Source organism: Salvelinus namaycush, unplaced genomic scaffold, assembly GCF_016432855.1.
Source record: "Salvelinus namaycush isolate Seneca unplaced genomic scaffold, SaNama_1.0 Scaffold20, whole genome shotgun sequence".
NCBI lineage: Eukaryota > Metazoa > Chordata > Actinopteri > Salmoniformes > Salmonidae > Salvelinus > Salvelinus namaycush.
The window spans coordinates 20,524-42,688 of record NW_024058786.1 but is presented as its reverse complement, the minus strand read 5'-3'; the positions used below and the strand labels follow the sequence as shown (position 1 = coordinate 42,688).

The window sequence follows — 22,165 nt, the reverse complement described above, 5'->3', positions numbered from 1 at the left end:
CCCCAGGAAGAGTAGCTGCTGCTTTGGCAGGAACTAATGGGGATCCATAATAAACACCAGGAATAGTAGCTGCTGCCTTGGCAGGAACTAATGGGGATCCATAATAAACCCCAGGAAGAGTAGCTGCTGCCTTGGCAGGAACTAATGGGGATCCATAATAAACCCCAGGAAGAGTAGCTGCTGCCTTGGCAGGAACTAATGGGGATCCATAATAAACCCCAGGAAGAGTAGCTGCTGCCTTGGCAGGAACTAATGGGGATCCATAATAAACACCAGGAATAGTAGCTGCTGCCTTGACAGGAACTAATGGGATTCCATAATAAACCCCAGGAAGAGTAGCTGCTGCCTTGGCAGGAACTAATGGGGATCCATAATAAACCCCAGGAAGAGTAGCTGCTGCCTTGGCAGGAACTAATGGGGATCCATAATAAACCCCAGGAAGAGTAGCTGCTGCCTTGGCAGGAACTAATGGGGATCCATAATAAACCCCAGGAAGAGTAGCTGCTGCCTTGGCAGGAACTAATGGGGATCCATAATAAACCCCAGGAAGAGTAGCTGCTGCCTTGGCAGGAACTAATGGGATTCCATAATAAACCCCAGGAAGAGTAGCTGCTGCCTTGACAGGAACTAATGGGATTCCATAATAAACCCCAGGAAGAGAATCTGCTGCCTTGGCAGGAACTAATGGGGATCCATAATAAACCCCAGGAAGAGTAGCTGCTGCCTTGACAGGAACTAATGGGGATCCATAATAAACCCCAGGAAGAGTAGCTGCTGTCTCGGAAGGAGCTAATGGGGATCCATAATAAACCCCAGGAAGAGTAGCTGCTGCCTTGGCAGGAACTAGTGGAGATCCATAATAAACCCCAGGAAGAGTAGCTGCTGCCTTGGCAGGAACTAATGGGGATCCATAATAAACCCCAGGAAGAGTAGCTGCTGCCTTGACAGGAACTAATGGGGATCCATAATAAACCCCAGGAAGAGTAGCTGCTGCCTTGACAGGAACTAATGGGGATCCATAATAAACCCCAGGAAGAGTAGCTGCTGTCTTGGCAGGAACTAATGAGAATCGATAATAAATATAATCTCAATTCAAAAAGCAACACCACACGACATAACGCGTCGCCTGTATTTGAGCTAGATAGCTTCCTGCCTCTATGCTGATAGACCTCTCACCACATCCTAGAGAGAGACAGAGAGACAGCGAGAGAGCGAGAGAGTGCGAGAAAGAGAGAGAGAGAGAGAGAGAGAAAGAGAGAAAGAGAGAAAGAGAGAGAGAGAGAGAGAGAGAGACAGAGAGAGAGAGAGAGAGAGACAGAGAGAGAGACAGAGAGACAGAGAGAGAGAGAGAGAGAGAGAGAGAGAGAGAGAGAGAGAGAGAGAGAGAGAGAGAGAGAGAGAGAGAGAGAGAGAGAGAGAGACAGAGAGGGAGAGAGAGAGAGAGAGACTCTAGCCAATGTTACAGAAGATATGTGTGACGTCTTTTTTTAATCATACATCTAAAAGGAAGTGTTGAGTTTCAGATAGCTTAAACACAAACAGCTGCTACTACTACTCCTGGCTCTCTGTACCCTCAGCCAGTCTGTTGTTGACCTCTCAGTGAGCATGTCGGGTGGTGTTAGTGTTTGGAGGGTAGTGAGCTGGATGGTGCTGGGCATGGTTCTGGGGCTCAGTGGTCGGGGCTCAGCCCTGAAGATCTGCACCTTCAACATCCAGTCCTTTGGCGAGAAGAAAATAGAGAAGCCAGAGGTGGTTGATGTCATATTGGCTGTAAGTAGTCTACATTTATTTAGTTTAAACCAAAATTACGTGCCAAATAGCACCCTAATACCTATGGGCCCTGGTCAAAAGTAGTGCACTATGTAGTAAATAGGGGGGGGCCAGTTGGGACAAAGCCTAAGAAAGTAGTCAGAAGCAGTGAGTATTGAAGTACGATGATTTGAGCTTCATTGCTCTGTAAATAATATCAAGCCGCTCTACTTACATTTCATCATAGCAATGCTACCGCTAACATTGGTTAGCGCAGCACTCGGTCCTTCTGTCAAGGTCCTTCGTGAAACAGACAACAGATCAGTTAGTAACATTTAAGAGAAGGGGGGGGGGGGGGGGGGGGGAACACAACTATTCCATTGAGGACTTAAACGTTTAGAGGAGACCCAAAGCCTGCTAAATACTGCTTGTATTTTTTTATTTGACATTACAGACGTTCTCCAATAGACCTATTACCGATGACTGTCTCCATGTTGTTCAGGACACTACATGTGCTCATTTTACTGATGTCTTTATACATCCATGTAACACTTCATGTATGTACAGTTGAAGTCGGAAGTTTACATACACCTTAGCCAAATACATTTCAACTCAGTTTTTCACAATTCCCGACATTTAATCCTAGTAAAAAATCCCCTGTCTTAGATCAGTTAGGATCACCACTTTATTGTAAGAATGTGAAATGTCAGAATAATAGTAGAGAGAATGATTTATTTCAGCTTTTATTTCTTTCATCACATTCCCAGTGGGTCAGAAGTTTACATACACTCAATTAGTACTTGGTAGCATTGCCTTTAAATTGTTTAACTTGGGTCAAATGTTTCGGGTAGCCTTCCACAAGCTTCCCACAATAAGTTGGGTGAATTGTGACCCATTCCTCCTGACAGAGCTGGTGTAACTGAGTCAGGTTTGTAAGCCTCCTTGCTCGCACACGCTTTTTCAGTTCTGCCCACACATTTTCTAGAGGATTGAGGTCAGGGCTTTGTGATGGCCACTCCAATACCTTGACTTTGTTGTCCTTAAGCCATTTTGCCACAACTTTGGAAGTATGCTTGGGGTCATTGTCCATTTGGAAGACCCTTTTGCGACCGAGCTTTAACTTCCTGACTGATGTCTTGAGATGTTGCTTCATTATATCCACATAATTTTCCTTTCTCATGATGCCATCTATTTTGTGAAGTGCCCCACAACATGATGCTGCCACCCCCGTGCTTCACGGTTGGGATGGTGTTCTTCAGCTTGCAAGCCTCCCCCTTTTTCCTCCAAACATAACGATGGTCATTATGGCCAAACAGTTCTATTTTTGTTTCATCAGACCAGAAAACATTTCTCCAAAAAGTACGATCTTTGTCCCCATGTGCAGTTGCAAACCGTAGTCTGGATTTTTTATGGCGATTTTGGAGCAGTGGCTTCTTCCTTGCTGAGCGGCCTTTCAGGTTATGTCGATATAGGACTCATTTTACTCGTCTCTTCAGACCCACTGGAATTGTGATACAGTGAATTATAAGTGAAATAATCTGTCTGTTAACAATTGTTGGAAAAATGACTTGTATCATGCACAAAGTAGATGTCCTTAACTGACTTGCCAAAACTATAGTGTGTTTAACAAGAAATATGTGGAGTGGTTGAAAAACGAGTTTTAATGACTCCATCCTAAGTGTATTTAAACTTCCGACTTCAACTGTATGTAGATGTTGAATCCTTTATAATTTGTGTAGAAACTAGATGTGGTTGTTCCATTTACAGTCTGCAGTTACGGTCTCTTTTGTGGTGTTCCTGCTAACGGTGAGTTTCGCAGTCGGTTCTGCAAACAGTGGTTGACATTTTGAACCTTGGACTTTGTACCGTACATGTTAACTAGTTAGACTAGTTAACCGCAGTGTGTCACATTCATTACCTCACAACTATGACTTTAGCGTAATAAACCTATACAGGACCCCTCGGAAACGAGATGGTGCATGTCAAGGGCATCAATCCTGTCATTACAATTTACATTAATAGATAATGATGTGCATGTACTGTATGGATAATGCTGTCTGTGTAATGTATAGATAATGCTGTCCGTGTAATGTATAGATAACGCTGTCAGTGCAATGTATAGATAATGCCGTCCGTGTAATGTATAGATAACGCTGTCCGTGTAATGTATAGATAATGATGTGCATGTACTGTATAGATAACGCTGTCCGTGTAATGTAAAGATAATGCCGTCCGTGTAATGTATAGATAATGCTGTCCGTGTAATGTATAGATAATGCCGTGTATGTAATGTATAGATAATGCTGTCCATGTAATGTATAGATAATGATGTGCATGTACTGTATAGATAATGCTGTCCGTGTACTGTATGGATAATGCCGTGCATGTAATGTATGGACATCAGTAACACTCAGGAAGTGTATTTGATTATTTTATAGTTCCAGTTACTGGTGTGTTTTGTTGACAAAAGCAAAAGACCCCTGAACTGTAGTGTGTAGAAATGCATGGAAAGCAGAGGTGAGGAAGGTGATTGTACAGATGTTACAACATCCTTCAGAATATGGAAGTAAAGAAGGTGTCCCGACCTCAACAGGACAACCTATTGGTGCAATAAACAAACAAAAGACACCTGAACTGGGTATAAATGTGTTCCATAGAAAGCAGAAGTAAGCAGGGGGATCTGGTGTGACAACATTCTTTAGAAAACAGAACAGAGACTGAGTGAGGTCAGGTTAGCGTGAGAATTGAATCTGTGAGAATACCTATATTATATAACTAATGAAGTACACTCTGTGGTGGACGTTCTCCTCTATGGGAAATTAAACTTCCTGTATATTAAGTACACTACTGTTCAAAAGTTTGGGGTCACTTCGAAATGTCCTTGTTTTTGAAAGAAAAGCCATTTTTTTGTCCATTTAAAATAACATCAAATTGATCAGAAATACAGTGTAGACATTGTTAATGTTGTAAATGACTTTTGTAGCTGGAAACGGCTGATTTTTAATGGAATATCTACATAAGCGTTACAGAGGCCCATTATCAGCAGCCATCACTCCTGTGTTCCAATGGCACGCTGTGTTAGCTAATCCAAGTTTAATTTCCCATAGAGGAGAACATCCACCACATAGTGAAACCCTGGCCATCTGAGGAAGTACATGATGTTCAGTTGAGGTTTCTCATACACATGTACCAGCATCTCTATCCAGTGTACTAAAAGCTGTCTCTATATTGCAGCTGATCGCTCGCTGTGACATCATGCTGGTGATGGAGATCAAAGATCTCAGTGGGAAGGCTTTCCCTCAGCTCATGACCAAACTCAACCGGTAAGGATGACCTGGGCCTGAAAGACACAGTTAAAATAACAATGGCTGGTGTGATGGCCAAGACCTGAAAGACATACTCCCCTGTTACAATAACACTAGTGTGTACTAGTCTGGGTATTATAAAAAAGTGTTGGGGAAGCTACTCTGAAAATGTAGTTTACCAAACTACCAATTACAGTGCATTCGGAATGTATTCAGACCCCTTGACTTTTTCTACATTTTGTCACGTTACAGCCTTATTATAAAATGGATTAAATTGTTTTTCTTCCTCATCAATCTACATAAAATACCCCATAATGACAAAACAAAAAACAGGTTTTTAGACATATCATATTTACATAAATATTCAGACCCTTTAATCAGTACTTTGTTGAAGCACCTTTGGCATTGATTACAGCCTCAAGTCGTCTTGGGTATGACACTACAAGTTTAGCACACCTGTATTTGGGAAGTTTCTCCCATTTTTCTCTGCACTCCTGCGTTGTCTTGGCTGTGTGCTTAGGGTCGTTGTCCTGCTAGAAGATTTACCTTCGCCCCCAGTCTGAGGTTCTGAGCAGATCTCTCTGTACTTTGCTTCGTTCATCTTTCCCTTGATCCTGACTAGTCTCCCAGTCCCTGCCGCTGAAAAACATCCCCACAGCATGATGCTGCCACCACCATGCTTCACCGTAGGGACATGACATGACACTTGGCATTCAGGCCAAAGAATTCAATCTTGGTTTCACCAGACCAGAGAATCTGGTTTCTTATGGTCTGAGAGTCCTTTAGGTGCCTTTTGGCAAACTCCAAGCAGTCTATCATGTGCCTTTTACTAAGGACTGGCTTCTGTCTGGCCACTCTACCATAAAGGCCTGATTGGTGGAGTGCTGCAGAGATGGTTGTCCTTCTGGAAGGTTCTCCCATCTCCACAGAGGAACATCGGGTTCTTGGTCACCTCCCTGACCAAGGCCCTTCTTCCCCGATTGCTCAGTTTGGCCGGGGCGGCCAGCTCTAGGAAGAATCTTGGTGGTTTCTAAAAACCTGTTTTCGCTTTGTCATTACAAGGTATTGTGTGTAGATTGATGAGAGAAAAAATCATATTTAATCCAGTTTAGAATAAGGTTGTAACGTAACAAAAATGTGGAAAATATCAAGAAGTCTGAATAGTTTCTGAATGCACTGTACTTAACACTGGAATACTTTAAGATACCCTTAAGAAAAATATAGTTTGCTTTAACTGAAGTTACTTTGAAAAAGTAGTTCATTACATCCAAACTACTTTGTGAAAAAATTATCATATCTAAATCTAAAGTGGCATAGATGACAAACAGCAAGAACAGATCACTTTGGAATCAGATGTGATCACGCTGGAATCAGATGTTAACAGAATGTGTAAATTAGCCTATTAAACACAAAAAAAAGTGTTTCAAGTGAGAATAAGACAGGTCTGATGCTGAAAAAGAAAGGACGTTTTTTACCTACTTCACTCATATTTTATATTATTTTGGCCCCCCAAAAAGTTGTGTGTAGTTAGCTACGGCACTACAGGACAAAAAGGTAATTAACTAGTGAAAACACGACCTGGATTTACACACAGTTCAACTACCACCAAGCTACTGCAGAATATAGTTACATTTCTAGTTGAATTACATTTAGTTCACTACTCCCCAACACTGTCAATAAAGTACATTAAGTTGTTCATCCATTCATTCATTTGTTTGATGGTTCATTCATTGGTTCATTCATGTATTAATTCATCTATTTACCCATCCATCCAACCATCCCCCCTGCTCCCTCTGTCCTCTGCAGTGACTACAGCTCCAGGAAGAATGAGTATAACTATGTAATCAGTGACAGACTGGGACGTAAGTCTTACAAGGAGCAGTACGCCTTTATCTACAGGTAAGACTTACAGGGAGTAGTACCCTTTATCTACAGGCAAGTCTTAGGAGCAGTACCCTTTATCTACAGGTAAGTCTTACAGGGAGTAGTACCCTTTATCGACAGGTAAGTCTTACAGGGAGTAGTACCCTTTATCTACAGGCAAGTCTTACAGGGAGTAGTACCCTTTATCTACAGGCAAGTCTTACAGGGAGTAGTACCCTTTATCTACAGGCAAGTCTTACAGGGAGTAGTACCCTTTATCTACAGGCAAGTCTTACAGAGATTAGTACCCTTTATCTACAGGCAAGTCTTACAGGGAGTAGTACCCTTTATCTACAGGCAAGTCTTACAATTTTGCCTGTGCTTACAGCTGTATTATGTCAATTTTTATCCTAAAAAAACTTTAGTCCTTGCCGATGACAAGCATACTGATAACATGATGCAGCATCACCATGCTTGAACATATGAAGAGTGGTATATTGTGATGTGTTGTATTTGCCCCAAACATAACGCTTTGTATTCAGGACAAAACGTTAATTTCTTTGCCACATTTTTTGCAGTATTACTTTAGTGCCTTGTTGCAAACAGGATGCATGTTTTGGAATATTTTTATTCTGTACCGGCTTCCTCCTTTTCACTCAGTCAATTAGGTTAGTATTGTGGAGTAACTACAATGTTGTTGATCCATCCTCAGTTTTCTCCTATCACAGCCATTAAACTCTGTAACTGTTTTAAAGTCACCATTGGCCTCATGGTGAAATCCCTGAGCTGTTTCCTTCTTCTCTGACTGGGTGTATTGACACACCATCCAAAGCCTAATTAACTTCACCATGCTTAAATGGATATTCAGTTTCTCCCTTTTTTTGATCAGTCTACCCAATAGACTGATCAAAAAAGGCATTGAAAAAGAAAAAAAAAGAGGCATTGAAAAAGCTCCCTGGGCTTTGTGTTTGAAATTCACTACTCGATTGAGAGACCTTACAGATAATTCTATGTGTTGGGGTACAGAGTTGAGGTAGTCATTCAAAAATCATGTTAACCACTATTATTGAACACGAAATGAGTCCATGCAACTTATTATGCTATTTTTTAAGCACATTTTTACTTCTGAATTTATTGAGGTTTGTCATGACAAAGGGGTTTAATACTTATTGACTCAAGACATTTCAGTTTTTAATTTTGTATTAATTTCTAAAAAAAAATCTACAAACAACATTCATTCCACTTTGACATGATGGGCTATTGTGTGTAGATCAGTGACACAAAATCTAAATGTCATCCATTTTAAATAAAGTCTGTAACAACAAAATCTGGGAAAATTAAAGGGGTGTGAATACTTTGATAAAGTACTTTGATAAAGTTTAAGAATATGACGTTATGATAGCCTGAATGTGAAAATCGGTTTGGTGTCTCTAGCTTGAACGGTTCAAGAGTTACTGGTGGTGAGTTATTTTATAGAAATGTATGCACATTTATATAAGTATAGTTGATAAAAGTTTTTAAGATGTTGAAGTTAGGATAGCCTGAACATGTGAAAGTCGGTTTGGTGTCTCTAGCTTGAACGGTTCAAGAGTTACTATTGGCAAGTGATTTTATGCTAATTAATGTAAATGTAGATAGTTATAGTTGATAAAATAATTTAGGATAGCCTGCATGTTTTAAAGTTATTGTAGTTTAATTGGCCAAGATGCATGTCCATTTTGAATAGCTACCTCTGTATTCCTATGGTTCTCATTCAAACCCATGTAAATTTATGCAAATGCGAGCAATCTAATTTGGGTCAGTTTGAACATCTCAACATTGTTTTGGAGTTCGTAGCTAAAATGGTGAAAGAGGAGCTACTGTAGGCACAGATAGAACAATGAGACAGATATTTCACTGGATGTATAAATGTGAAGCATCCGGATGGCGTTTCCACTCACTACCAAATATGGTAGTGAGAGGAAACCAACTGGCGGGCAGTGGAACAAGATGGATTTTGGCCGACATTCTGCACATTTTCTCATTAATTAAACATTTGATCACAATACAGTTTTCTGTTTGCAAAACTAGAATCTGTTGTGGACTAAGTTTTTTGTAGACTTTTACCCTTTACAAAAGTTGTTAAAAATCACGCTGTTTAAAAGGAGCGCAAAGGCGAATTGAGTTATTGCACACGCGCACTTCACAGAGTAGGCGTTCCCTAACGGAAATATGCAGATATGTACTACAACGTGCCAATAGGATATCGCTAGCCAGTGCTTGGCTCTGCCCCCTCTTTGCTTGATCTACTCATTTGTTCACATTGGAAACTTTAAGCTGTGGTCTATCTTGGTTTAGTTGTAAAAATATTTGCTGTAAGTCTAGAATAATTTTATTGTATTACCATTCAAGTCTATGGGTCTTTTTTTGCTATTGAAATGCATGGAGAGCTCATTTAAATGTAGCTGTCGTTCCAAAAGTATTAATGCTTACCATTGGAGCGGCAGGTAGGCTAGCGCGTTGGGCCAGAAACCGAAAGGTTGCTGGATCGAATCCCCGAGCTGACAAGGTAAAAATCGGTGGTTCTGCCCCTAAGCAAGACAGTTTACCCACTGTTCCCCGGTAGGCCGTCATTGTAAATAAAAATTTGTTCTTAACTAGTTAAATAACTAATTTTAAAAACAGTATGACCAAATGTTGCTATGGTGACCAGGGAAGAATCACCAACAAAATCACGTGACTCGTGTAGGCGGTGGAAATGATTATGATTTCAATATTTGGTCAATCTAATTTAAAACTTTAGTTACAAAAATGGAATAGTCATGAAGAAAATGTGCTGTTCTTGCTCCTCTAAGTGTTTTTCATGGTAATTAAAGAAGTGGAAGTGATAAGGTTTTCATAGTTATACTGACGTATTTTGGGTTGGTTTGTAGGTGTGGAGTTATTATTGTGGATTATAACGTTAATGGGCGAGTTGTAATGGTAGTGGTAGTTGTGGTGACTGTGGCAGTAGTCGTAGTAGTAGTAGTAGTTACTGCAGTAGCAGTAGTATGAGTAGTTAACTGTGGTAAATTCTAGCATAAAGCTTTATTGAAGTTGAGTCAGTCTGTACGCCCTGGACTAGCAATGGACCAGAGCTAGCGCGGATCCTGGACTAGAGCTAGTTAGTGTAGACCAGACCTAGCTAGCTACTATCTATGTCCTGGACACGAGCTAGTTTGTGCAGACGAGAGCTGGCCCAGAGCTAGTTAGTGCAGACTCGACCACAGCTAGTGTGGACCAGAGTTAGACTAGAGCTAATGCGGAACAGAGCTAGCTAACTACTATCTACGCCCTGTACAAAAGCTAGTTAGTGCAGACACTAGCTACACCCTGGACCGGAGCTGGCCCAGAGCTAGTTAGTGCGGACCAGAACTAGACCACAACTAGTGCGGACCAGAGCTAGTGTGGACCAGAGCTAGCTAGCTACTATACGCCCTGGACAAGAGCTAGTTAGTGCAGACCAGAGCTAGATCATTGCTCTTGGGTCTCATACCCAACTCTGTTGCTCGGCAACATTGGCTCAAAACATTGCCAGTGTATCATCAGCTATAAGCAACTCAACACGTTACATGTATCAGTTCCTGCTCTATGATATGGACACTTTGTCAAAATCTTAAGGATTTAGCTTTCTTTTAGACCTGTTATAAACAGACTGTAAAAAAATAACTTTTTACAGTAATTTACTGTAAATTCCAAATAAATTTGGTCAGTTTTACAGCAATGTACTGTTAACCCAAAGTTTATTTGTAATTTACATTAACATACTGTACTTCTTTCTTTTTTTTTTTACAGTAATTTACCGTAATAACAGCAGGATTATTATATATTTCTTTTTTACAGTGCATGTATGGGCCTGAGAACTGTCACAGACCATAAGTAAAGCACTGAACTAATACTAAAGGAAGTGTGATGACATGTCTTTCTCAGACAGAGGCTGGTGTCAGTAAAGGAAGTGTACCAGTACCCAGACACCCAACCTGGAGATGAGGATGCCTTCTCCAGGGAACCTTTCATCGTCTGGTTCTCTTCCCCTAAAACAGGTCTGGCTGAACTAACCAATATATTATTACCGTTAGACTAGATGTTATTAGGGCACTACACTTCACTGCAGCGCTACACTTCAATTACAATTCTTGCTCGCAGTTTTAACACGAAGAAGAAATACCGAATTGGCAAGTTGCTTTAACAGTTAGAAGGCAGTTGGTTAAACTGGCATATTGTATCAGAGCTGTAAAAGTTGCTTGGGACAACAAGTATCCCTCTTTCCCTGCAGCCGTCCAGGACTTTGTGATCATCCCGATCCACACCACTCCAGAGACGTCCGTCAGGGAGATAAATGAACTGTACGATGTGTTCCAAGATGTCAAACAACGATGGACCTCAAAGGTAGAGTACGCACACACACACACACACACACACACACACACACACACACACACACACACACACACACACACACACACACACACACACACACACACACACACACACACACACACACACCTAGTTTGGTTTGGATTGACCTATTTCCTCTACATACATACATATATACACACATACATATATACATACATATATACATATATACACACATACATATATACATACATATATACACACATACATATATACACACATACATATATACACACATACATATATACATACATATATACATACATATATACATACATACATTCATTCATACATATATATATACACATACATACATATATATACACATACATATATATATATATACATACACATATATATACATATATATATATATATACACTGCTCAAAAAAATAAAGGGAACACTTAAACAACACAATGTAACTCCAAGTCAATCACACTTCTGTGAAATCAAACTGTCCACTTAGGAAGCAACACTGATTGACAATAAATGTCACATGCTGTTGTGCAAATGGAATAGACAAAAGGTGGAAATTATAGGCAATTAGCAAGACACCCCCAATAAAGGAGTGATTCTGCAGGTGGTGACCACAGACCACTTCTCAGTTCCTATGCTTCCTGGCTGATGTTTTGGTCACTTTTGAATGCTGGCGGTGCTCTCACTCTAGTGGTAGCATGAGACGGAGTCTACAACCCACACAAGTGGCTCAGGTAGTGCAGCTCATCCAGGATGGCACATCAATGCGAGCTGTGGCAAGAAGGTTTGCTGTGTCTGTCAGCGTAGTGTCCAGAGCATGGAGGCGCTACCAGGAGACAGGCCAGTACATCAGGAGACGTGGAGGAGGCCGTAGGAGGGCAACAACCCAGCAGCAGGACCGCTACCTCCGCCTTTGTGCAAGGAGGAGCACTACCAGAGCCCTGCAAAATGACCTCCAGCAGGCCACAAATGTGCATGTGTCAGCATATGGTCTCACAAGGGCTCTGAGGATCTCATCTCGGTACCTAATGGCAGTCAGGCTACCTCTGGCGAGCACATGGAGGCCTGTGCGGCCCCACAAAGAAATGCCACCCCACACCATGACTGACCCACCGCCAAACCAGTCATGCTGGAGGATGGTGCAGGCAGCAGAACGTTCTCCACGGCGTCTCCAGACTCTGTCACGTCTGTCACATGTGCTCATGTGCTCAGTGTGAACCTGCTCTCATCTGTGAAGAGCACAGGGCGCCAAAGGCGAATTTGCCAATATTGGTGTTCTCTGGCAAATGCCAAACGTCCTGCACGGTGTTGGGCTGTAAGCACAACCCCCACCTGTGGACGTCGGGCCCTCATACCACCCTCATGGAGTCTGTTTCTGACCGTTTGAGCAGACACATGCACATTTGTGGCCTGCTGGAGGTCATTTTGCAGGGCTCTGGTAGTGCTCCTCCTTGCACAAAGGCGGAGGTAGCGGTCCTGCTGCTGGGTTGTTGCCCTCCTACGGCCTCCTCCACGTCTCCTGATGTACTGGCCTGTCTCCTGGTAGCGCCTCCATGCTCTGGACACTACGCTGACAGACACAGCAAACCTTCTTGCCACTGCTCGCATTGATGTGCCATCCTGGATGAGCTGCACTACCTGAGCCACTTGTGTGGGTTGTAGACTCCGTCTCATGCTACCACTAGAGTGAGAGCACCGCCAGCATTCAAAAGTGACCAAAACATCAGCCAGGAAGTATAGGAACTGAGAAGTGGTCTGTGGTCACCACCTGCAGAATCACTCCTTTTTTGGGGGTGTCTTGCTAATTGCCTATAATTTCCACCTTTTGTCTATTCCATTTGCACAACAGCATGTGAAATTTATTGTCAATCAGTGTTGCTTCCTAAGTGAACAGTTTGATTTCACAGAAGTGTGATTGACTTGGAGTTACATTGTGTTGTTTAAGTGTTCCCTTTATTTTTTTGAGCAGTGTATATATATATATATATATAGTTGTAGTCTATCAGTAGTTGTATCATTTCCTAGTGGTTTATCAGCAGTTGAATAATTTCCTATCAATTAAATGTATTTATAAAGCCAATTTTACATCAGCCGATGTCACAAAGTGCTGTACAGAAACCCAGCCTAAAACCCCAAACAACAAGCAATGCAGATGTAGAAGTACGGTGGCTAGGAAAAACTCCCTAGAAAGGCACAAACCACCTTCCTAGTGGTTTATTAGTAGTTGTATAATTTCTGTTTTCACCCGGTAAAAAAAAGTGCAGAGGTAAAGTTAATAACAACATACAGTATCTCCCAGAAATAGCTACAAGCTCATATAACTCCACTAGTAAACCACAACAGTCACAACCAACAGTAGAGCTCAATGTTCTCCATTGTGTGATATTTGTGACAATGACATATTTGTGACAATGAGATATTTGTGACAATGAGATATTTGTAATAGTGTTTATTTGTAATAAATGTTTAGACAACTATGGGTCTTAGCAGATATTATAGAATTTGTAACAATGAGATATTTGTAACAATGAGATATTTGTAATAGTGTTTATTTGTAATAAATGTTTAGATTACTATGGGTCTTAGCAGATATAATTTCTATAAATGGTGAACAAAAAAGGCCCTTAAATGACACCTTACAAAACCAAATTTGTGTGCAATGTAAACTATAATCGGTACAAGATTAAAACAGATTATTCTGGTGCAAAAAAAAATCCCCATTGAGCATGTTTTTTGTTGTTGTCCAATGTACTTTGCACACCTGTGGTAGTTTCCATGCTCAATCTCACATCTCCTTTCTTCAGAATGTAATCATCATGGGCGACTTCAATGCGGACTGCGGCTACGTACCCAAGAAGCAGTGGAGCAGCATCCGCCTGCGGTCTGACAGCAGCTTCCTGTGGCTGACGGGTGACACCATCGACACCACCGTCAAGGAGTCCACAGACTGTGCCTATGACAGGTCAGAGGGCGTTGCCATAGAAACATACATCAGGGGTCGTACAATCATGTGCACGTCCTATGGCTTCCCTTTGAGTGTAACAAATGTGGTTAAGCTTTAAGCTCAGCGGGTTAAAACAGACTTGTAATGTGACCTAGGATCCAACCCGATCAGTATATTGAGCAGGTGCTGGATGTCAACATAACTGTTCATCAGCCAGAAGGTCATCTTTAGGATTTCTCTTTCTGCTGTATGGTTCTTCTGCTCCTGTCTGACCCATCCTTGTTCCTCTGTCTGTCTATAGGGTTGTCCTCCACGGGGACAAGATGATCCAGGCAGTCAACCCAACCTCTCTGGATGTGTTTGACTTCAGACAGGCCTACGGACTAACCGAGCTACAGGTATAGCACCCTCTCCTCTCTCTCTCTCTCTCTCTCTCTCTCTCGACAGATCTGAAATGCATCTAATGTAGACTGTACCAACTAGAGATCCAAAATGTCAATGTAAAACAGTATCAGTGTTAAAGCCTCTGGTGTCAGAGTTAAAGCCTCTGATGGTGTCAGTGTTAAAGCCTCTGGTGTCAGAGTTAAAGCCTCTGATGGTGTCAGTGTTAAAGCCTCTGGTGTCAGAGTTAAAGCCTCTGATGGTGTCAGTGTTAAAGCCTCTGATGGTGTCGGTGTCAGTGTTAAAGCCTCTAATGGTGTCAGTGTTAAAGCCTCTGGTGGTGTCAGTGTTAAAGCCTCTGATGGTGTCAGTGTTAAAGCCTCTGATGGTGTCAGTGTTAAAGCCTCTGATGGTGTCAGTGTTAAAGCCTCTGATGGTGTCAGTGTTAAAGCCTCTGATGGTGTCAGTGTTAAAGCCTCTGATGGTGTCAGTGTTAAAGCCTCTGATGGTGTCAGTGTTAAAGCCTCTGATGGTGTCAGTGTTAAAGCCTCTGATGATGTCAGTGTTAAATCCTCTGATGGTGTCAGTGTTAAAGCCTCTGATGGTGTCAGTGTTAAAGCCTCTGATGGTGTCAGTGTTAAAGCCTCTGATGGTATCAGTGTTAAATCCTCTGATGGTGTCAGTGTTAAAGCCTCTGATGGTATCAGTGTTAAAGCCTCTGATGGTGTCAGTGTTAAAGCCTCTGATGGTGTCAGTGTTAAAGCCTCTGATGGTGTCAGTGTTAAAGCCTCTGATGGTGTCAGTGTTAAAGCCTCTGATGGTGTCAGTGTTAAAGCCTCCGATGGTGTAAGAGTTAAAGCCTCCGATGGTGTCAGTGTTAAAGCCTCCGATGGTGTCAGAGTTAAAGCCTCTGATGGTGTCAGAGTTAAAGCCTCTGATGGTGTCAGTGTTAAAGCCTCTGATGGTGTCAGAGTTAAAGCCTCTCAAAGCCTCTGATGGTGTCAGTGTTAAAGCCTTTAAACAGTGTAAGTGTGTTAAAGCCTCTGATGGTGTGTGTTTGTGTGTTCCAGGCCCTGGCGGTGAGCGACCACTACCCAGTGTGCATCACTGTGAAGGCCGCTCCGAGGAATAAGGGTTAACGTCTTGTCCTCGTATAACGGTACCTTCCTGAGGACGTCTCGGTGTCACCCTGGTGGTCTGTGTGCTCCAGAGCCATCAGACCATAAGATAAATTAATCACACCATCATGGTCAATGAGCTGCACTGTGTGCTTCAAGGTTATTATAGGTTTTGTGTTATATATTTTTATATATATATATATATATATATATATATATATATATATATATATATATATATATATATATATATATATTATATTTGTTTTTATTTCTATTAGTCTTTTTTTATTGTTGACTTAATCTTAATCTTTATTGTTGACTTAATTTATTCCATCTGATTTTTCTAAAAACATTTCTATTTGGTTTTGATATGATTTAGTTTCAGTGTTAGCCTGGGTGGCTAATAGCTAGGAGGCAGGTATGTGTTGTAGGTTGGATTTCTAGAAGTCTCAGACCTAGATTACAGATTATTACAGATTAGATTATTACAGACCTACACCCAGAGCAACAGACCCAGAGCCAGAGCAACAGACCCAAAGCAACAGACCCAGAGCAACAGACTCAGACCTAGACCAACAGACCCAGAGCAACAGACCCAGAGCAACAGACTCAGACCTAGACCAACAGACCCAGAGCAACAGACCTAGAGCAACAGACCCAGACCCAGAGCAACAGACCCAGAGCAACAGACTCAGACCTAGACCAACAGACCCAGAGCAACAGACCTAGAGCAACAGACCCAGACCCAGAGCAACAGACCCAAAGCAACAGACCCAGAGCAACAGACTCAGACCTAGACCAACAGACCCAGAGCAACAGACCAAGAGCAACAGACCTAGACCAACAGACCTAGACCAACAGACCTAGACCCAGCGCAACAGACCTAGAGCAACAGACCTAGAGCAACAGACCCAGAGCAACAGACCCAGAGCAACAGGCCTAGACCAACAGACCCAGACCAACAGACCCAGAGCAACAGGCCTAGACCAACAGACCCAGACCAACAGACCCAGAGCAACAGACCTAGACCCAGAGCAACATACCTAGACCCAGAGCAACATACCTAGACCCAGAGCAACAGACCTAGAGCAACAGACCTAGACCCAGAGCAACAGACCCAGAGCAACAGACCCAGAGCAACAGACCCAGAGCAACAGACCCTAGACCCAGAGCAACAGACCCAGAGCAACAGACCCAGAGCAACAGACCCAGAGCAACAGACCCAGAGCAACAGACCCTAGACCCAGAGCAACAGACCCAGAGCAACAGACCCAGAGCAACAGACCCAGAGCAACAGACCTAGACCCAGAGCAACAGACCTAGAACAGCAGCACTATGTCTGGGGAGGATGTCAGATTTGATAGTGAATCTAGGCCTATTGAAACATTACCATCTTCTGGCAGCATTTACCTGACAGATTCAGAAGCTTGAAAAACCCATTAGAAAAAAATCTGAACATAATTTATGTTTTTTATTTTATTTAGTTTAGTTTTGGAATCAAATATAGTTTCATTACAGTTTTAGTTTTTAAATCGAGTTTCTTAATTATATATATATATATATTTTTTTTTTTAATAAATCGTTTTTTAATGATTCGTTTTAGTTTACTATAACGTTGGCGTACCTTGCTCCAGCCAGCACTCAGAGGTTAATGTGTGTGTTTCCTTGTTGCTAGGCGACCAGCTGTGCCTGTGACCAGCTCATTTGAAGCATCTTGCTTTTCTTCTTCTCCTGCTTTGTTTACCACATGGCACATCCTATTACCTAGTAGTATCACATGGCACATCCTATTACCTAGTAGTATCACATGGCACATCCTATTACCTAGTAGTATCACATGGCACATCCTATTACCTAGTAGTATCACATGGCACATCCTATTACCTAGTAGTATCACATGGCACATCCTATTACCTAGTAGTATCACATGGCACATCCTATTACCTAGTAGTATCACATGGCACATCCTATTACCTAGTAGTATCACATGGCACATCCTATTACCTAGTAGTATCACATGGCACATCCTATTACCTAGTAGTATCACATGGCACATCCTATTACCTAGTAGTGCACTATATAGGGAATAGGGCCCTGGTCTAAAGTAGTGCACTATTTAGGGAATAGGATACCAGAGTCATGTTAAAAACACCTGACGACATACAAATGGCTTATCCAAATGTAAATGATTATTTCCTCAGTTGAACCAGTTTGTAATATGTCATGTAGCAGTGTTCTTTTAAGGAACATTATTTATAGCTAACATATGTCTGTATTTCCTATATCAGAGAATATATTTGGTATTTCCTATATCAGAGAATATATTTGGTATTTCCTATATCATAGAATATATTTGGTATATCCTATATCAGAGAATATATTTGGGTATTTCCTATATCAGAGAATATATTTGGTATTTCCTATATCAGAGAATGTATTTGGTATATCCATATTAATGCATACTGTATTTGAAAGTATTTCTTTGCCATGTGTTGCTTTGTGATAAACATGCTCAAACATAAAACTAGTATTGTGTGTTGTTTTCATTTGTAATCTTTTCAAACTTTTTTATTTTATTTTTTACAAATGTTATTCTATTCTACAATTGAAATCCCAAGTTTCAAGAACATGGTGAAAAAAATTGTTTTTGAAAGGACAAAAAAAGATTCACTTCATTTCACCTTTTTGTTTTTGTCAGGGCAGGCTAACGCGTTTCGTCAGTTAGGCCTTCATCGGATCATCAAGAGATGCGCAAAATACATTTTTTTATTTTTTATTGCTGGTGCTCATGTGATAATTACAATTGCCCAAACTTGTGTGAGGGCGGTGCATAGTGGTTTTCAAAACATTAGTCAACAAGTAATTGTTACAGTATATAATATCCAAATGCACAGATCAACAAAATAAACTTGACAAATAGCATTTAGGTATCATGATTGCATGTAGGAAATTTGAGATATTTTGGTGCAATTAATTACTTCCTAGTGCACAATTAAGCCAACAAAAATAGATGTTTTGACGTATGAAAAATAAATGTTTTGACGTATGAAAAATAGATTTTGAGGTATGAAAAATAGATATTTTGAGGTATGAAAAATAGATGTTTTGAGGTATGAAAAATAGATGTTTTGAGGTATGAAAAATAGAACGTCTCCAAAAATCGTCTGAATGAGAACCTTGTTTAGACATTGTGGATGGATGGTATTTAATCTATCAATCCAAAACATCTCTCATTGTGTGAGCATTTTATGCAGGTTGCCAAGTCCGATGGATGGGGCCTGTTCCAGGATCACAAAGCTTAAAAGAGGTCGGAGGGCCGCGTTTGGCTTCTAAAGTAGTGTTTTGCCATAGAATATTTGATATTGCCAGTGTGGATCGCTGTTTTGCGTTCAGATATATATATATATTTTGTTCAGCCCACATAGGCTTTTTCACATGGGTACGTAAGCATATAAAATCAAATAAAAGTGTATTGGTCGCATACACAGCTTAGCAGATGTTATAGCGGGGACAGTGAAATGCTTATACACAACGTTGGTAGGTGTGTGAAGTATTTACTGTGTTGTTTACATTGAACACATCTTCCACACTTATAGGTCCCCGTGTAGGGATAGCAAGTTTGAATGTTTAGTTTTTGTAGGTAGAATTTTTCGAGCGCCAACAGAAGGTCATTAGGGCGATTCACTGAGTCGTCAAGTGACTTTAGGAATTTGGCAATCGATTGTAGGCCTTCAGCATGGGGGAACACAGGTGTACAGACTGGCCACATCCATCATAATGAGCAGTACATCTGAATCCATTGGATAGCTATTTAAGCTGTTCAAAATATACTTTTTTTTTAAACGATGGCAACTTGAAAAGCATATCTTTCAGAAAAAATTAATTAATTTGGAAAGGGGCTCTGTGACTGATCCTATACCATTGACTGAGTAGACGGGTAGAGGCTGAGTAGACTGGTAGTAGGACTAGTAGAGGCTGAGTAGACTGGTAGAGGCTGAGTAGACTGGAAGAGACTGAGTAGACTGGTAGAGGCTGAGTAGACTGGTAGTAGGACTGGTAGAGGCTGAGTAGACTGGTAGAGGCTGAGTAGACTGGTAGTAGGACTGGTAGAGGCTGAGTAGACTGGTAGAGGCTGAGTAGACTGGTAGAGATAAAGTAGGACTGGTAAAGACTGAGTAGACAGGTAGAGGCTGAGTAGACTGGTAGTAGGACTGGTAGAGGCTGAGTAGACTGAAAGTAGGACTGGTAAAGACTGAGTAGACAGGTAGAGGCTGAATAGACTGGTAGTAGGACTGGTAGAGGCTGAGTAGACTGGTAGTAGGACTGGTAGAGGCTGAGTAGACTGGTAGAGGCTGAGTAGACTGATTGTAGGACTGGTAGAGGCTGAGTAGACTGGTAGAGGCTGAGTAGACTGGTAGAGGCTGAGTAGACTGATAGTGGCTGAGTAGACTGGAAGAGACTGAGTAGACTGGTAGAGGCTGAGTAGACTGGTAGTAGGACTGGTAGAGGCTGAGTAGACTGGTAGAGGCTGAGTAGACTGGTAGTAGGACTGGTAGAGGCTGAGTAGACTGGTAGAGGCTGAATAGACTGGTAGTAGGACTGGTAGAGGCTGAGTAGACTGAAAGTAGGACTGGTAAAGACTGAGTAGACAGGTAGAGGCTGAATAGACTGGTAGTAGGACTGGTAGAGGCTGAGTAGACTGGTAGTAGGACTGGTAGAGGCTGAGTAGACTGGTAGAGGCTGAGTAGACTGATTGTAGGACTGGTAGAGGCTGAGTAGACTGGTAGAGGCTGAGTAGACTGATTGTAGGACTGGTAGAGGCTGAGTAGACTGGTAGAGGCTGAGTAGACTGATAGTAGGACTGGTAGAGGCTGAGTAGACTGAAAATAGGACTGGTAGAGACTAAGTAGACTGGTAGAGGCTGAGTAGACTGGTAGAGGCTGAGTAGACTGAAAATAGGACTGGTAGAGACTGAGTAGACAGGTAGAGGCTGAATAGACTGGTAGTAGGACTAGTAGAGGCTGAGTAGACTGGTAGTAGGACTGGTAGAGGCTGAGTAGACTGGTAGAGGCTGAGTAGACTGATTGTAGGACTGGTAGAGGCTGAGTAGACTGGTAGAGGCTGAGTAGACTGATTGTAGGACTGGTAGAGGCTGAGTAGACTGGTAGAGGCTGAGTAGACTGATAGTAGGACTGGTAGAGGCTGAGTAGACTGAAAATAGGACTGGTAGAGACTAAGTAGACTGGTAGAGGCTGAGTAGACTGGTAGAGGCTGAGTAGACTGAAAATAGGACTGGTAGAGACTAAGTAGACTGGTAGAGGCTAAGTAGACTGGTAGTAGGACTGGTAGATACTGAGTAGACTGGTAGAGGCTGAGTAGACTGAAAATAGGACTGGTAGAGACAGAGTAGACTGGTAGAGGCTGAGTAGACTGGTAGTAGGACTGGTAGAGACTGAGTAGACTGGTAGAGGCTGAGTAGAATGGTAGAGGCTGAGTAGACTGAAAATAGGACTGGTAGAGACTGAGTAGACTGAAAATAGGACTGGTAGAGACTGAGTAGACTGGTAGTAGCACTGGTAGATACTGAGTAGACTGGTAGAGGCTGAGTAGACTGGTAGTAGGACTGGTAGAGGCTGAGTAGACTGGTAGAGGCTGAGTAGACTGGTAGAGATAAAGTAGGACTGGTAAAGACTGAGTAGACAGGTAGAGGCTGAGTAGACTGGTAGTAGGACTGGTAGAGGCTGAGTAGACTGAAAGTAGGACTGGTAAAGACTGAGTAGACAGGTAGAGGCTGAATAGACTGGTAGTAGGACTGGTAGAGGCTGAGTAGACTGGTAGTAGGACTGGTAGAGGCTGAGTAGACTGGTAGAGGCTGAGTAGACTGATTGTAGGACTGGTAGAGGCTGAGTAGACTGGTAGAGGCTGAGTAGACTGGTAGAGGCTGAGTAGACTGATAGTGGCTGAGTAGACTGGAAGAGACTGAGTAGACTGGTAGAGGCTGAGTAGACTGGTAGTAGGACTGGTAGAGGCTGAGTAGACTGGTAGAGGCTGAGTAGACTGGTAGTAGGACTGGTAGAGGCTGAGTAGACTGGTAGAGGCTGAATAGACTGGTAGTAGGACTGGTAGAGGCTGAGTAGACTGAAAGTAGGACTGGTAAAGACTGAGTAGACAGGTAGAGGCTGAATAGACTGGTAGTAGGACTGGTAGAGGCTGAGTAGACTGGTAGTAGGACTGGTAGAGGCTGAGTAGACTGGTAGAGGCTGAGTAGACTGATTGTAGGACTGGTAGAGGCTGAGTAGACTGGTAGAGGCTGAGTAGACTGATTGTAGGACTGGTAGAGGCTGAGTAGACTGATAGTAGGACTGGTAGAGGCTGAGTAGACTGAAA

General features: G+C 42.0%; 1 protein-coding gene across 1 annotated transcript; it reads left to right on the top strand.

Moving 5' to 3' along the window:
• The first annotated feature begins 1,424 nt into the window (after window positions 1-1,424).
• Window positions 1,425-16,938, top strand: LOC120037977 (deoxyribonuclease gamma-like). Its single transcript, XM_038983921.1, has 8 exons — window positions 1,425-1,770; window positions 4,984-5,072; window positions 6,861-6,953; window positions 10,866-10,978; window positions 11,212-11,324; window positions 14,137-14,294; window positions 14,578-14,674; window positions 15,728-16,938. Exons 1-8 carry the CDS (start codon window positions 1,606-1,608, stop codon window positions 15,794-15,796), a joined length of 897 nt encoding a protein of 298 aa, XP_038839849.1. The 5' UTR covers window positions 1,425-1,605; the 3' UTR covers window positions 15,797-16,938.
• Window positions 16,939-22,165: the final 5,227 nt, after the last annotated feature.

Coding starts and splice junctions, on each gene's coding strand:
- LOC120037977 (XM_038983921.1), top strand. CDS start 1,606: ATGTCGGGTGGTGTTAGTGTTTGGAGGGTAGTGAGCTGGATGGTGCTG. Junction 5,073..6,860: donor CTCATGACCAAACTCAACCG/GTAAGGATGACC, acceptor TGTCCTCTGCAG/TGACTACAGCTCCAGGAAGA. Junction 10,979..11,211: donor GTTCTCTTCCCCTAAAACAG/GTCTGGCTGAAC, acceptor CTTTCCCTGCAG/CCGTCCAGGACTTTGTGATC.